This window comes from Saimiri boliviensis, chromosome 11, assembly GCF_048565385.1.
Source record: "Saimiri boliviensis isolate mSaiBol1 chromosome 11, mSaiBol1.pri, whole genome shotgun sequence".
Taxonomy (NCBI): Eukaryota; Metazoa; Chordata; class Mammalia; order Primates; family Cebidae; genus Saimiri; species Saimiri boliviensis.
In genome coordinates this window covers 41,814,805-41,832,659 of record NC_133459.1, presented here as the reverse complement: position 1 = coordinate 41,832,659, position 17,855 = coordinate 41,814,805, and the positions used below count along the sequence as shown (strand labels likewise).

The window sequence follows — 17,855 nt, the reverse complement described above, 5'->3', positions numbered from 1 at the left end:
AAATGAATTACAATTTAACCGGGCATCTGTATTTTAGCTGATAACTCTAAGTGTAGACAGCCTTCCAAAGGTTTAAACATATAAATAAAACTGCAAATGAAAAATGTAGTATGAGGTAAGAACTGGACAGAATAGGGAACTCAGAAGTAGACCTTATCATAGGATGAAGATGCTATTGTAAGTCAGAGGGGCAAGGAAGAGTTATTCAACAAATATTGCTCGGACGATTAATTAACGATTTGGGTTATTATTTCACATGGTGTATCAAGACAAATTCTAAATATGTTAAAGATTTAGAAAAAACAAAACTATCAAACAACTGAGGAGAAAATGTAGGTGAATGTTTATTTTACGGTGGTTCACAGACCTCTCAAGCATGACCTAAGGTTTCCAAGCCTTTCAGTCTCACGAAGATAACTCTTGTCTCTTTAAAATGCAGATTTGAAGTAATACAGGCCCTGGTCTGATCCACTCTAAGACGTCCAGCGTTCTCCCTAATATTTCTAAGGGTTCCCTGTGGCCACTTTGCTCTAAAAATCCCCGCTGTGAGGAAATGCTCTGACAGATCGTTAAGTTAAAAAAGCAGGATGCGAAATAATATATAACCCGATCCTAATAGTGTAAAGATTTACATTCATAGACAAAAAAAAATGGAAAGGAATGTATTAAAATTTTAACAATGGTCATTTCTGGAGCATTAGGTTTGTAAGTGATATTTGTTTGTTAAAATTCGTAGGACTTCCTGAAGTTTTCACAATAAACATGAGTTACTTGTAATAAGAAATGAAGAACAGCCAGTAGGCATGCCTGGCTGAGGGGACCCTGTCTTCTAGACTGACCACTCCTTGAGAACAGAACTGAAAATGCACAGTGGGACAGATGGACATTAGGGAGCGGGGCCTAGAGTCATAATTTCAGAGTTATATGTTTTCAACCTTTTTAAAGCCTTTGAACATTTTTGTCAAAGACAAACTTCTGCAGGGGCTCAGAACCCACCTACTCACCCTCACCAGAAACGCATGGTTCCCTAGAACTCCTCTTATGAGTTAAAGACTTAATTTGACAGCAATTAATGCAATCCTTTCTTTTTACCAAAGCCCAGAGAAGGGACGCTATTGGCTTAAGGTCATCCAGCTTGAGAGTGTCTGAGTGGGGAGAGCATCCAAATGCACTGACCTCCAGCCCAGGTTCTGCAGTGCCAAGTGCTGCTCCCACATGAGCCAAGAGCCAGGACATGGACCTAGGGACAGAGGAGCCTGATGCTGCAAAGCACATCAGCTCCTGAATTGTGGGGTCCTTAAGCAAGGGTAATGAGAGACCACCCAGTTCTTACCTCCAGCTTGTGCCTGCAGGCTGAGGGCAGAGGAAGCAGAGAAGATGTGGGTGACAGGTCCCTGGCCCCCAGGACTCCTTGCCCTTTGGTGGATTTGCACCGTCCTCCAGAGTGAAGCCTGGAAATGGGTTTCTATTCTCACTTTCCTTGCTGTGTGTCTTAGGGCCAGTTGCTCGGCCTCTCTGAGCTTCACATTCTGACTCTGTCAGAGCTAAGTTTGATGAGGACCTGTTGGCAATGAGAAAACAGAAACAGATTGTGTGTGCAAGGTCCTGGTAGTGGGTGAGCCTCTAGCTCCTGGTTGGCCAGAACTGGCTCGGGGTTGGGGTTGCTAGCCTTGGTCCCTTGCTGGGATGTAATAGAGATCAGAGAAAAATGTTCCCCCACCCTTTGGATTCTTATATTTCTCTCCTCCTGTCATATCTCTTCTCCAGCAGCACTGACTAAGAGATAAAAGACTCAAGACAGCTGCTTTTGAATTCTCACTTTTGCCATTACTGGCATGACTCTGAGCAAGTAGTCATTCCCTATCTGCAAAAAGAGGAGGCTGGTTGCAATAATATCTGGTTCTGTCGGGTTCTAAATATTTATTTTCTCTTCCTTTCCCCTTTGCCAGCCCTTCTTCCCCCACCCACCCACCCCCTAACACACACACACCATACCCCAGTATCACCACAGACCTGCAAGGCCAGGAATGGCTAGAGAAGAAACAAGTAAAACTAGAGAGAGAGAAAAAAAGCAGAGAATGATTGAGATGGTTGCTGAAGAAAGAGAGGTCTCAGCAGGCAGAGAGACACACCCAAGAAGACAGTGAGGCACAGAGAGGCACAGAGAACCAGACCCCGAGGACACAGACAGGAGAGAGAGGAGAGGCTGAAAACACAACTGAGTAACAGGAAGAGAAAGACCCGGGAGCCCAGGAAGGGGAGAGGGTGGGAGAATGTTCGTTCTAAGAATCCTAGAAGAGGGGAAAAGACAACAGAAGGAGACACAGAAACACTGAGACCTCCTGGGAGGCTGTCAGAGAGACCAAACCAGGCAAAGAAGCAAGAGAAGAAGAGGCTGGGAACTGCAGGGCAGGGAAGCATGGCTGTGATGCTGAGATGCAGGTGTGAGGCCTGTGAGAGCGACGCAAGTGGGGTGTTGGCAGGGGTTGCAAAAAGGGCAGGTGGGGCCAGGCATGGTGGCTAATGCCTGTAATCCCAGCACTTTGGGAGGCTGAGGGGGGTGGATCAAGACGTCAAGAAATCAAGACCATCCTGGCCAACATGGTGAAACCCCATCTCTACTAAAAATACCAAAACAACAACAACAACAACAACAAAAACAGCTGGGTGTGGTGGCACGAGCCTGTAGTCCCAGCTACTCAGGTGGCTGAGGCAGGAGAATCGCTTGAACCTGGGAGGTGGAGGTTAGAGTGAGCCAAGTTTGTGCCACTGAACTCCAGCCTGGGTGATAGAAAGAGACTCTATCTCAAAAAAAAAAAAAAAAAAAAAAATGAGAAGTAGGGCAGTGGGGAGAGGCAGGGCCAGTCCAGTCTCCCCGGGAGAGAGAGCTGGAAGAGGAGCCCATGAGCAGGCAGATGGGAGGCTGGACTGCGGTGATCTGGGCAGAGAAGGGGAAGCCGGGACGCGACGGTGGGGAGGCTCCAGCAGGAGACCCAGAGCAGTGCTGCCAGGGGAAGAGCCTTGTGGATAAGAGAGGATAGGGGAAGAAGAGAGATCAGGGATGGCTAGAGAGGGACGGCGCCGCCAGCAAATCCAGAGGTTGAGAGACAGCAAAACACAGAGAAGTCAAGGAAGGAAGAAAGAAGGGCAAAAGGAACGAGCTGAAGACCTAGCAGGAGAACCGCAGAGCTGGAGATACAGGAAGAGGAGGGAGGGATGGGACAAGACTTTGGAGACAGACACACAGAGACAGCCAACAGAAACGGAGGCATAGAGAGGCAGACGGAGAGGCGGAAAGCAAGGAAAAGAGAGTCAGACAGATCATAACAGGCCCAGAGAAAGAGAAAGAAAGAAGAGGACACAGAGAAAGGAAGAGAAGCAGACACAGGCAGCCAGGCACACACTCGCATGGATGTGGGAAAGAGATGGAGGCAGAGAGGCAGGCGGCTGGCGGTGAGCGGGGACAGCAGACCAGGCTGGGCTCCTTCTCAGAGCTCCCACCGGCAATGTTGGGGGCATGGGGGCAGTCGCAGCCTCACTTGCTCCCCAGAATGCCTGGGGCACTGCTGTCCTGAGCTTATAACTCTGCAGGGAAGAGGGTAGGTCAGGGTCCCCTCAGACTCAGAGGGCACTCCTAAGTGTCAGCTGGCCCCAGGGCCCTCACTAGAACAGTTCCTGCAGCAGCTTCGACTCACTCCCCATGGACACTACGGCCATGCCCTCTCCCAGAGCCCAGGTCTCAGCTGGGGCAGCAGCTCGGAGAGGGCCCCAGGGCAGATCTTTCCTCAGCCGCTCCTCTTTACCCACGGGAAAAAAATGAGGCTCCCTGGGAGGACTTGGGTGATGAAGGTCACGAAGTTGTCCTCTCCCCAGCCAGGTGGCGTCCCTGGGCCTGTTTGATCCGTTAGGCACTGAAGACAGTGTCTAAAGTCCTTGAGCTTCCATAGTCTGCAGACATGTTAGAGACCTGAAAAAGATGATAGGCTGAAAACAGGACTTCTATCAAATAAAAATTAGTAAGTGTTTAAATGACTATTAACTCTAGTATTTTAACAGTCAATTACAACTCAAACTCTCACAGTTAAATAGTACATGATATGTGAATTATATTCAATGTGGTTGAGCTTGAGGACTGGTTGGGGGGATGAAGACAGGTGCAAGTGACCTACAGGCCTGGGGAAGGGCACCCAAGCCCTCCCTGAGCTGACTTGTGCCCAGCTCTCCGGCCTCCCTTCCTGCAGTTCTTTGACTCCACGCAGCCAGAACCACCTGTAGATGCTCCGCCTCATGCTGCTTCCTCAATGCGGATGCCCTGCACAGCATGCAGCCTGGAAAACATTTATGTATGCCTCAAAACCCTCACCTAATTCTGACTGCAGCACCTCAACGCTCCCTCGTCTGTGAAGCCTTCCCTCAAAAACCTGGGTGTGCCTTCCTTGGCAGTCAGCGGCTCTCATGCCCTGTACACCTCCCCTCTGGCACTCCATGCTTACCTACCAGCTGTTCCTTCATGACAACCCTCCACAATTTCTCATCCGGTTTCCCTCTGTCTGTGTCATGGTTTTACCAACTCATCAATTGCTGTGCAAACACTCATAGCTGTCAACGGTGACCAGTAATGGTCACTGGAGACAAAGCTGAATAAGACTTCGTCCCTGGCTCTGCCCATGGTGAGCTTGAGGACTGAGTGGGGGAATGAAAATGGGTACAGGTGTCCTATAGGACTGGGAAGAGCACACACAAGATTCTGTGGTGACACAGAGAACAGTCCCCACTGATGCTTCTTTGCTGAGGGTTCTGGGAAGAGGCATTATTAGAGCTGGGGTTTGAAAGATGAATAGAAATTTGATAGAGGAAGACAGAGAAAGGCAATCCTCATGTGGGGAACAGAGTACACAAAGAAGCAGAGGAAGGAAAGAAGATGGCCCTGAATTCCCTGCTTCATGCTGTGTGAGGACAGGGAAGGTATCATTTATGGCATGTTTCTAGTGTCTAGCACAGGGCTTGACAAAGAGAAAGCATCAATCAGTATTGAGGGAATAAATGAGCCAATGGTGCATTTGAAGGATAGGAAGGAAGTCCAATGTGAAGAGAGAGAAGCTTGAGAGAAGTTGTACCTGGGGCATAGCATTCCGAGAGGATAGGATTCAAGAACAGATATGGAATTCTAGGTTTGGCTAGATCAGGGACTCTCAGCTAAATCTCCAGTCCCTGAAAGCTCCCTACAGCTGTGCAGTGGCCCCAGGGTAGGCTGGCTGCTGGCTCCTGTCTGTGGCCCATTCCCAGCCTTGCTACTTGCTCCCTGTGGGCTGCACACTTCCAAATCTCATAAAAATGGCAAACGTAACTCCCTAGCAAAAGACCCAGATAAATGGTTTGATGAAGAATTTTTTTCTGATCAGCAAATTCATTCATATGGAAAAGCAGCTGCTTCAACTTCTTTCTGGAAGAAGGCAGAGTATAAAAGAACAAATAAAAATATATGTTTATGAAAACATAAAAATTAAATTAATTCTAATGTAAATGTAACAAAATACCTTACTTTTATCTCAAATTACCCAAATCAATGCTGCTCTGGAAAATCCAGGAGAGGTAGTTTTTTTCTTTCTTTCTTGGCATTAACAATTAACATTGTTTAATTAATGGTGATATTGATACGTAAAATAGAGTTTTGAGGCAATTTGAATATTAAATTGAGCCTTGAAGATAAACATCCACATTTCTAATTTGTGTGTGTGTGTGTGTGTGTGTGATGGAGTCTTGCTGTGTCACCCAGGCTGGAGTGCAATGACGTGATCTCAGCTCACTGCAACCTCTGCATCCTGAGTACACATGCAGTTCTCCTGCTCAGCCTCCCAAGTACTTGGGATTACAGACATACGCTATCATACCTAACCAATTTTTGTATTTTTTTTTGCTTTTATTATGACTTTTTAAATTATACTTTAAGTTCTGGGATACATATGAAAAACATGCAGGTTTGTTACATAGGCATACATGTGCCATAATGGTTTGCTGTGCCCATCAACCCATCATCTACATTAAGTAATTCTCCTAATGCTATCCTTCCCCTAGCTCCCCACCCCCTGACAGGCCCCAGTGTGTGATGTTCCTCTCCCTGTGTCCTTGTGTTCTCATTGTGCAACTCCTACTTATCAGTGAGAGCATGTGGTGTTTGGTTTTCTGTTCCAGTGTTAGTTTGCTGAGAATGATGGTTTCCAGCTTCATTCATGTCCCTGCAAAGGACGTGAACTCATCCTTATGATGAGTGAGATGGAGTCTTGCTCTGTTGCCAGGCTGGAGTGCAGTGGTGCCATCTCAGCTCACTGCAACCTCTGTCTCTCTGGTTCAAGCTATTCTCCTGCCTCAGCCTCCCAAATAGCTGGGATTAAAGGCCACCATGCCCAGCTAATTTTGTATTTTTAGTAGAGACAGGGTTTCACCATGTTTGCCAGAGTGGTCTCAATCTCCTGACCTTGTGGTCCGCCTGCCTTGGTCTCCCAAAGTGCTAGGATTACAGGGGTGAGCCACCATGCCCGGCCAAACTCATCTTTTTTATGGCTGCATGGTATTCCATGGTGTATATGTGCCGTATTTTCTTATCCAGTCTTTCATTAATGGGCATTTGGGTTGGTTCCAAGTCTTTGCTATTGTGAATAGTGCTGCAGTAAACATATGTGTGCATGTGTCTTTATAGTAGAATGATTTATAATCCTTTGGGTATATACCCAGTAATGGGATTGCTGGGTCAAATGATATTCCTGGTTCTAGATCCTTGAGAAATCACCACACTGTCTTTCACAATAGTTGAACTAATTTACAGTTCACCAACAGTGTAAAAGCCTTTCTATTTCTTCACATCCTCTCCAGCATCTGTTGTTTTCTGACTTTTTAATGATTGCCATAACTGGCATGAGATGGTATCTCATTGAGGTTTTGATTTGTATTTCTCTAATGACCATTGATGATGAGCTTTTTTCATATGTTTCTTGGCCACAAAAATGGCTTCTTTTGAGAAGTGTCTGTTCATATCCTTTGCCCACTTTTTGATGGGATTGCTTTTTTTTTTTTCTTATAAATTTGTATAAGTTTCTTGTAGATTCAGGATATAAACCCTTTGTCAGATGGATAGATTTCAAAATTTTTCTCCCATTCTGTTGACTCTGATGATAGTTTCTTTTGATGTACAGAAGCTCTTTAGTTTAATTAGATCCCTTTGTCAATTTTGGCTTTTGTTGCCATTGCTTTTGGTGTTTTAGTCCTGCAGTCTTTGTCCATGCCTACGTCCTGAATGGTATTGCCTAGATTTTCTTCTAGGGTTTTCATGATTTTAGGTCTTATGTTTAAGTCTGTAATCCATCTTGATTACTCTTATACTTGATTTCTCTTGGTCAATCCATTTTGATTTCTCTTATACTTTTTGTATAAGGTGTAAGGAAGGAGTTCAGTTTCAGTTTTCTGCACATGGCTAGCCAGTTTTCCCAACACCATTTACTCAATAGGGAATCCTTTCCCCATTGCTTGTTTTTGTCAGGTTTGTCAAAGATCAGATGGTTGTAGATGCGTGGTGGTATTTCTGAGGCCTCTGTTCTGTTCCATTGGTCCATATATGTGTTTTGGTACTGGCACCATGCTGTTTTGGTTACTGTAGCCTTTTAATATAGTTTGAAGTCAGGTAGTATGATGCCTCCAGCTTTGTTCTTTTTGCGTAGGACTGTCTTGGCTCTACTGGCTCTTTTTTGATTCCATATGAAAGTTAAAATAGTTTTTTTCTAATTCTGTGAAGACAGTCAATGGTAGCTTGATGGAGACAGCATTGACTATAAATTACTTTGGGCAGTATGGCCATTTTCATGATATTGATTCTTCCTATCCATGACAATGGAAGGTTTTCTATTCGTTTGTGTCCTCTCTTACTTCCTTGATTTCCTTGAGCAGTGGTTCGTAGTTCTCCTTGAAGAGGTCCTTCACATCCCTTGTAAGTTGTATTCCTAGATATTTTATTCTCTTTGTGGCAATTGTGAATGGGAGTTCAGTCATGATTTGGCTCTCTATTTGTCTATTATTGGTGCATAGGAATGCTTGTGATTTTTGCACATTGATTTTGTATCCTGAGACTTTGTTTAAGTTGATTATCAGCTTAAAATTTTGGGCCGGGCTGAGACGATGGGGTTTTTTAAATATACAATCATGTCATCTGCAAACAGAGACAATTTTACTTCCTCTCTTCCCATTAGAATACCCTTTATTTCTTCCTCTTCTGATTGCCCTGGCCAGAAATTCCAATACTATGTTGAACAGGAGTGGGGAGAGAGGGCATCCTTGTCTTGTGCTGGTTTTCAAAGGGAATGCTTCCAGCTTTTGCCCATTCAGTGTGATATTGCCTGTGGGTTTGCCAAAAATTGCTCTTATTATTTTGAGATATGTTCCATTGATACTTACTTTATTGAGAGGTTGTTTTAGCATGAAGGGGTGTTGAATTTTGTCGAAGGCCTCTTCTGCATCTATTGAGACAATTATGTGGTTTTTGTCGTTGGTTCCATGTATGTGAGGCATTGAGGTGTGCAGCAAACCACCATGGCACATCTATGCCTATGTAACAAACCTGCACATTCTACACATGTATCTTAGAACCTAAAGTATAATACAAAAATAAAATAAATAACCCTTTCACAGTGAAACTCTATATGCAGAAGAATTAATCTACCAATCATTTAAGGAAGATATACTCAAAGTCTGCATGAACTCTTCCAGAATATTTAAGGGGAAGGAATAGTTCCTATCTAATTTTGTGAGCATCGCCACTCTGATACCAAAAAGAAAACCCAAAAGATATTACAAGAAAAGAAGACTATAGGTCCATATCCCTCATGACACAGATGCAAACATTCTTTACATAATTTTAACAAATTGAGTCCCACTACACCCTGGCCAAGTGTTAGACGAAGAGAAACTATGTTGAGAGTCAGAGAAGTATGCTGGAATAGCAGATCTAGGCTTCAGCTTCACCTGGACCATTTCCTAGAAATCTAACCTCAGAGAATGATGATGATGATGATGATGATGATGATGATGATGATGATGATGATGATTTCTCCCATTTCTTGAGCACATACTATGTTCATAGTGTTTGATACTTAAAAACCTCATCTCGCTTAATCCTCAGGTCATGTAAAGTTTATATCGTTATCCTAATTTTACAGTTTAAGAAACTGAGACTTAGGAAGATTAAGTAACTTGCCTGAGTGACTAGCAGGGATCACATGAAATTTGAACCCAGATCAGAATACAATAAGTCAACAACTACTGAATGGCTGACATAGGTCTGCCTGGAATATTAGACACGTACCATCTTTTTAAACTCCCTACTGTCTCACTTATTTATGGATATACAGCCCCATAAGTAAACATTAAATCTCTGTTTGAACATTAAATCTCTGTTTTATATCACAAGCATGCCAGATCCAAGAGCTCATTTTTTAGAAAGGAATGCAATTACCACCACACATGCACAGCTGTCTCCTCCCACTTGCCTGAGATGTGTGTCCTGGACAGGGATCCTCTGCTGGGGATCCAGGCGTCAGGCTCCCCTCACCTACTCCTAGTGTTCCAGCTCCCCACTGGTGAAGTACTATGCCTACCCTCAATACCTGCTACCTATCACTGTCTGGATAGAAGCTGTCATCCCTGAGACCTTTTATTTACCAGAACCTGTGTTAAGCACCATACACGCACCTTCTTAATCCTCACAGCATTGCTTTAGTTTCTAAATATGATGAATGAGGCTCAAGGAGGGAAGGTGATTTGTCCGACGTCATATGGCTGGGAAGTGGTGATGTCAGCATTCAACTCCCAATCTGCCTTTTTTTCTGTGCCTCATAATAAAGAATGGCTCTGTGTCTTCTGGAGTTTAAGAACCTAAGTCTAGGGAAGGGAATGATGTATGGAGCAGATAAATAGTTGAGAGGAAAAACATATTAAAGCATGAACTATATTGTACAGTATCTACTGCTTGTGCCCATGGATAGGCCCATCCATGCCAGGTAGCTACTAGCATGGCTCCCTGATGTAGGAGACCATGTAATGTCCAAACTCGACACATTTTGAGAGTGAAGGGAAATGCTTAAAATAATCACAGGGGTTAATTGACCTATAGCAGGACTGGGTCATAAAAACTAAAATATTAAATCACCCCACCCAAATCCCATTCTTGACTTCATATTCTAGAGGCACAGGCCCTGCCCTGCTGTCTTTCCACAGCTGGGGACAGGAACAAACATTCTGTGGCCTGGATATATGTGTTACATCTCTGGGGACCTAAGTACTAAGCAGTCTCAATCCCATACTCTGAGAAACCATCCAGTTCTGCTAGGCTGCGGGCCTGTCCAACTTTGTGCTCTAATTATACTCACAGGACTGCCTTGGCCTTTGCCTTGGGAACCGTCTTTCAAGATGATTTGCTCTTGCCGAGACCCATCCCAGTTACCAGGACCCATCTGATTCTGCCCCTCAGTTTCCATCCAGTGGCCCAGGTCACGCTCCTGCAGACAGACACCTTTGACCCAGATTTCTCATCACTGATCTCTACCAAGGTAAAAGTACTTCCCACTGGCTTTAAATCCCCAGTGCCCAAACCGGATTTCACCTTGCCCCTAACTTCACTTTCATCACCAAATTCTTCAGAATTTAAATCCTATGATTATTATCAAAAAGAAGAAAGGGCCGGGCGCGGTGGCTCAAGCCTGTAATCCCAGCACTTTGGGAGGCCGAGGCGGGTGGATCATGAGGTCGAGAGATCGAGACCATCCTGGTCAACATGGTGAAACCCCGTCTCTACTAAAAATACAAAAAATTAGCTGGGCATGGTGGCTCATGCCTGTGATCCCAGCTACTCAGGAGGCTGAGGCAGGAGAATTGCCTGAACCCAGGAGGCGGAGGTTGCGGTGAGCCGAGATCGCGCCATTGCACTCCAGCCTGGGTAACAAGAGCGAAACTCCGTCTCAAAAAAAAAAAAAAAAAGAAAGAACGATAACAATTATTGACAATGATGTGGAGAAGGGAACCCTTGTACACTGTTGATGAGAATATAGATTAGTACGGCCATTGTGGAAAACTGCATGAAAGTTCCTCAAAACCTAAAAACAGAGCTACAATATCATCCAGCCATCCCACTACTGGAAAAACATCCAAAGAAAACGAAGTCAGAATGTTGAAGAGATGTCTGCATTCCCATGTTCCTTGTGGCATTGTTCACATTAGCTAAGACATGGAATCAATCTTAGTGACCTTCACTGGATGAAAAAATACAGAAAATGTGGGGAATTTGTATATATACACAATGGAGTACTACTCAGCCTTTAAAAGGAAGTAAATCCTGCTACTTGCAACAACACGGATGAACCTGGAGGACATTATGTTAAGTAAGCCATGCACAGAAAGACAAATGCCACATCATCTCACTTACATGTGAAATCAAAAAAAGTTGAACTCATAGAAGTAGAGAGTAGAATGATGGTTGCCAGCGCTGCTTGGGTAAGGGATGAGGAGGGCAGAATGGGGGAGTTGGTCAAAGGATACAAAGTTTTAGTTAGACAGGAAGAATAAGTTCAAGAGATCAATTGCATGCCATGGTAAGGATAGCTAATAACAATGTGTCATGTATTTGAAAATTGCCAGGAGAGTACTTTTAGTGTTCTCACCACAAAAAATGTGAGTTAATACATATATTAGCTCAGTTTAACCATTCAGTAGTGTATACATATTTCAAAACATCACGTTGTACAACATAAAACGTATACTTGTATTTGTCAATTAAAAATAAGTTTTAAAAATCAATACAAAAAATAATAATTTGAATTTTATCTTTCTGAACTGGGCCATCTGTCACAGTTGATCAATGCCTCCCATCCGTGAGGCAGGTTCTTTTCCAGTAGGCCCTGTCCTGCAGCAGTTAATGAGACCAAGCCAGTCTCTTGCTTTTCTCTCTTGGAATTCTGGAAAGACTCAGGAGAGCACTCAGTTGGGGCGAGTGTCCTCCAGTGGATCAGAGGAAGGCTTCACAGCTGCCCTGGACCTTTGACCATCTGGCTCCTACACACAATCATATAATAATTGTACAGCCTCACTATACACACCCTCTGAACCAGCATTGCACCCCAGTTGTAGAAACCCTGCAGCAGAATGATTTGGAATCTGACGGATCTAAGTTCAAATTCTGGATATACAATATATCTCCTGCATACTGTGAGCAGCATCAATTAAGTGTGAACCACTTAATTCTCCTAACCTCTCTGAGCCTTCCAGTCTATCAAATGACATATTGACAGTGTTGTGAGGATTAATAACATTGTGTGCAGTGCCCTGTGTGTCATCTGATAAGAGAGGGTGTGAAAGAGTAGGTAGTCATTGTTAGAGTAATAGATTTGGTAGCACTGATACCACAACGCCGTGTGTAGACGTAAGTAGACATCTAAGGAAAATAGTCAGTCTTCAATAAACGGTAGTTCCAGGGACAGTAGTAAATATGAGTAGCATTTATATAACAATAGTCCTCCTTACAAGTGGTTTCAGTAACCTGCAGTCAACCATGGCCCAAAAATATTAAATGGAAAGTTTCAGAAGTAAACAATTCATACGTTTTAAATTGCACACCATTCTGAGATTTCATTTCAGCAGGAAATCTCATGCTATCCTGCTCTGTCCCACCCAGGACACAAATCATCCTTTGTCCAATGTATCTGCACTGTCCACACTACCTGGCCGTTAGTCACTCAGTAGCCATCTTGGTCACAGATCGACTGTGGTGGTATCACTGTGCTTATACTCAAGGTCAGTAGCACCTAAAGCTATGCTGTGACGTCTACGTCACGCACCTCATTTCCTCCCATCACATAGGCATTTTATCATCTCACATCATCACAGGAAGATGAGTACAGTACAGCAAGATATTTAGAGGGAGACCACATTCACGTAACGTTTACTACAGTATAATGTTATGATTATTCTATTATTATCAGTTGCTGTTAATCTCTTACTGTGCCTAATTTAGAAAGTAAACTTCATCATAGGTATCTGTGTGTAGGAAAAAGCATGGTATATATGGAGTTTTTTGCTATCTGCAGTTTCAGGCGTCTGCTGGGGTCTTGGAACACATCCCCCATGGATGAGGGGAAATTACTGTATCTGTAGTCAAGCCCTAGTGTTTTCTCTCTATTGCGTTTGCCGCCTTGGGTAAGATGCCCGAGGATGTAAAAGGCACACAAAAATGTTTGGAAGGAAACAAAGGACATTTCATTATGACAGTGTTATTACCGTGTCACATGGGGATGTGGCCACTCAACCACAGGACCCCTCCCTCCTCTGAGTCTCAATGGGAAACAGTTTCAGTCCCCAGTGGAAACTTCAGAAAGAAACCCAGCTCACCAGCTCCAAGCCTGAAATGTCCTGGGAGCCTTAAACTTTCTGGCTGTTTATTGCATCCAGCTGAGGGGTTCTGTGCTGAATTTATCACATGGACAGGGAATCCCCAGGCTTTTCAGGGGCTAGAAATCTCTCCAACCCCATTCTGATACAAAGAGGACCCCCTGGATCTGCCAGATGCTGCAAACTAATAACATGGAGAGATATAAAAGACACATGGCCTCTGCCTTCAGCCAGGCGGGGAAGAGAATATGCACATAAAATAAACGAGGCTGGACTGGTCAGGTAAGGAGGAGACAAAGCTAAGGTGGACCTGGAAGGGTGGGAACTGAGGAAGCAGAAAGGATTAAAGAAGGCTTTCCCAGCAGTGGAACAGCTAGGGCAAAAGGTGGTGGCACACATGGCAGGCATGGAGGAAGCCAGCTAGCATGGAGGATCTGTGGCTCCGAGATGGGGGATCCCAGCTGCCCAGATGAGGATCCCTTTGGTGGTCATGTCTGAGCCTCACGGCTCAGAAGTCTCACAGAGACACATGGACAGTCACACAGACTTGAAGCTGGTTAGCACCAAACTGGGAAAGGCCTTGAGTTCCAGTCTAAGGAGATGTGAGAAGAGGCATGATGGCTGACACAGTGTCTGCTGGTGGAGGTGATGAAGGGTGGCCTGGAGGACGCCTCTGCATGAGTCCAGGTCTGTGGTGTGGAGTGAGGGAGAGGAGGATGTGGGCACCTCCTCATTCTCGGCCCTCATCATCCTGGTGCCAGGTTTGCCATCCTCACTGCTGACCAGTCCTTATCTCTTGATGTTTTCCCTCCCAGGATCCAAGACCCTGAGCTGCCCTAGGTCTCCTCTTACCTTCACAAACATTCCTTATCTGGGACGTTTTTCTCTTTCAGCCAATTACTGGTGTTCCTTAAAGCACAGAACACGCATCTGACACTGTCTTCTTTCACACATTCAGCCTCAGTCAGCTTTTCCAGCTTCCTCCCCTCCACTGTCATTCGTGGCTTTCAGCCCTAATGATCATGTTTTCAGCCCTGTCCTCTGGAAGCTCAGATGCTTGAGAAAACTACTGTACCTACTCTCTCCTCTCTCCACTCTTCCTTCCACCCAGCTTTCTAGGATCTAAATTGCTTCCATTTGTTAAGCATGTTCTATAAACCTGGTATATTTCATGCAATCTTCACTGTGGAGGAGGTATTACCCCATTTTACACATGAAGAACCTGGGAGGCTAAGTGACTTGGGAGTAAGTAGGTGAGGAGACCAAGTGAGAGGCTGTACAACTTGGGGATAGGAGAAGAGGCCACTAGACTCCAGAGGGCTGATGGCTGAGACTATGCTCTAGGTGCTTTCCAATGCTCTGGACACATCTCTAGCTCCCACAATAAATCTCCTGCCAACACAGTCCGGCTCAGCTCAGCCCACCCTTGCTGCTCAGACACTGATGTGTCCATGGGTCTCTAGCCTGGGGTTCCTGGTATCAAAGATCATCAGAGCTCGGTGGACCCTCTGGAATCCAACAGCTTCATTTCTAAAATGGGGCTCTCAAGCTCAGAGAGGGATGTGGAGTTAGCCAAGATCACAAAGAAAATCAGAGGCAGAGGCCGGACTAGCCCCAAGTTCTTCTGATTTCCGGTCTCATTCCACTTACACTAAGCCTTTTTATTTGCCTAGTGATTTATATTTTGCAAGATGTCCTGACATACAGTATCTCTCATGGTTTCCTTGCCATAATCCTGTGCCTAGATGTTCCCTCTCTATGTAACAGATGGGGAAACTGAGGCCCACGGAGGTGAAGAGACTTGCACAAGGTCAAGGAGCTGGGTGAGTGACAACCGTGGACACTCAGGAACAGCTGAGTTGAAAATGTGGTCACAAGGTGGCAATCGTAAGGATTCAACATAAAATCCCATTTCTGTCCAAGTACAAGAAACAAAGCCCAGACAGGCCTCAGGGAAAGTGGGAGTAGAGGCCTGGAAACAGGGTCCCTGTCCCTCACAGCTCAGGGCTGTGAGGTCTCTCCCCTCTGCTGCCCAGCACACCTTTTATCATCTCTGGAGGACCTTCGTTTTCTTCTCCATCACCTCAGCCGCCCTGTGACCTTGAGTTGCCAGCACACTAGCTCTGGGGTGACAGAACCCTACGCACCCACAGGTCATAATTAGATATTCAGCAGAGGCATCTCCTCAGTCCAGGCTGGGACACATGCGCACCCATGGTAGAACTCAGGAGTGGCTGGGTTGCTGGCAATAAACATGGCTACCTAATGCCTTGCTTTCTATGATGGGGGTGGTTCCCAGAGAAGTCCCCGTGGGCAGTTGGGCATCCTGTCCTGCATCACGGGCATGAATCCAGACCTGATGTGTTACCCCATGCCACAGCTGCCCGGGCTTCCTAGTCCTTTTCATCCAACTCAATAAAGGTTTGACCTAATCTGTGCAAGCTACTGTGCATGGTGCTGTGTGCAGCTCACCTTCTGTCAATCCTGGCCTTCCTTTGCCAAGGGCAGGGACAGAGCAGGGAAGTCTTTGTCTCTCCTTATAAGGCAGATCACCATGCAGAGCCTCGGCAAGGAAAACCAGAGCTCTGTGTCCGAGTTCATCCTCCTCGGCTTCTCCAGTGAGACGCAGGTCAGAATGGCCCTGTTTGCCCTCTTCCTACTCCTCTACCTCACCACCCTTGTGGGCAATGGACTCATCGTCATGCTGATCTTCCTGGACTCACACCTCCACACGCCCATGTACCTTTTTCTCAGCGTCCTCTCTCTGGTGGACATGAGCTATGTCACTACCACTGTGCCCCAGATGTTGGTTAATATGGTATGTCCACAGAGGACCATCTCTTGGGGAGCTTGTGCAGCCCAGATGTTCATCTTCTTGGTCCTGGGCATTGCTGAGTGTGTCCTCTATGCCATTATGGCCTATGACAGGTACGTTGCCATTTGCTTCCCCCTTCACTATACGCTACTCATGAGCCATTCCATTTGTGTCAAGACGGTCATTGTCTGTTGGTCCATTAGCATAGCTGGGGCCCTGATCTACACTGTCTTCACCTTGCATCTGCCTTATTGTGGCCCCTACAAGATAAACCACTTCTTCTGTGAGGTCCCTGCTGTCCTGAAGTTGGCCTGTGCAGACACATCTTTTAATGACAGGCTGGACTTCATTTTGGGTTTCCTCCTGCTTTTGGTCCCACTCTCCTTCATCCTGGCCTCTTACGTACTCATCTTTGCCTCTATCTTCAGAATCCGCTCAGTGCAGGGGAGGCTCAAGTCCTTCTCCACGTGTGCTTCCCACGTCACTGTGGTCACCATGTTCTACGGACCGGCCATCATCATGTACATGAGGCCCGGTTCTTGGTATGACCCAGAGTGGGACAAGAAGCTAGCGCTGTTCTACAATGTCATCTCTGCCTTCTTCAATCCCATCATCTACAGCCTCAGGAATAAGGATGTAAAGGAGGCCTATCTGAAAATATTTAGAGTCAGAAGGACAGCTTAATGGCTCAGGATGTTTCAGAGTTGTCCATAGTCATGGGCAGACTGGATGGGCTCATTTGGTACCACACAGGTACCTCATCTGATCAACCTGAGTCTTCCTGCAGCTGTGAGCAGCCAGAAGAGGGTGTGGCCAGCCCTAACCTGAAAGTCGTCTATCATTGATTGGAAAATGTTCAGCTCCCGTCACCCAAAGACTCAGTTGAGTATTGAAGGCAAAGGATTTCTTTACGACTATGTCCTTGTGGTTCAAGGACATAAAAGCCTTTTGGATAAGGCTTTTATCCAAAAGTCAGGAAATAACAAATGCTGGTGACGATGTGGAGAAAAGAAAACCCTTGTACACTGTTGATGGTAATGTAAATTAGTACAACCACTGTGGAGAACAGTTTGGAAGTTCTTCAAAAAAGTAAAAGTAGAGCTATCATACAATCCAGCAAGCAAGCACGCTGCTGCTTCTATACCCAAAGAAAGGAAATCAGTATATTCAAGAGATTTCTGCACTCCCATGTTTGTTGCAGCACTATTCACAATAGCCAAGAGATTTGGAATCAACCTAAATGTTCATCCACAGATGAACGGATAAAGAAAACATGGTACCCGTACACAATGGAGTACTATTCAGCCATAGACAAGAATGAGATTCCGTTATTTGCAACAATACGAATGGAACTGCAACTTATCGTGTTAAGTGAAATAAGGAAGGCACAGAAAGACAATCTTTACATGGTCTTCCTTATTTATGGGATCTAAAAAATCAAAGCAATTGAACTCATGGAAGTGGAGAATAGAACGATGGTTGCCAGAGGTTAGGAAAGGTCGTTAGGGATGGAGGGAGTAGGAGAAGAGGCGGGGACACTTAACGGGCGGCAAAAAATACAAAGTATGAATAAGAGGCAGTGTTTAATAGCACAGTAGGGAGACTATAATTAATAATA

The 17,855-nt window shown here is 45.2% G+C and overlaps 1 protein-coding gene across 1 annotated transcript; it reads left to right on the top strand.

Annotated features, from left to right (window-relative positions):
* The first annotated feature begins 15,976 nt into the window (after positions 1-15,976).
* On the top strand, positions 15,977-16,921 carry LOC101027692 (olfactory receptor 2G3). The gene has a single exon (XM_003937054.3). It carries the CDS (start codon positions 15,977-15,979, stop codon positions 16,919-16,921), a length of 945 nt encoding a protein of 314 aa, XP_003937103.3.
* Positions 16,922-17,855: the final 934 nt, after the last annotated feature.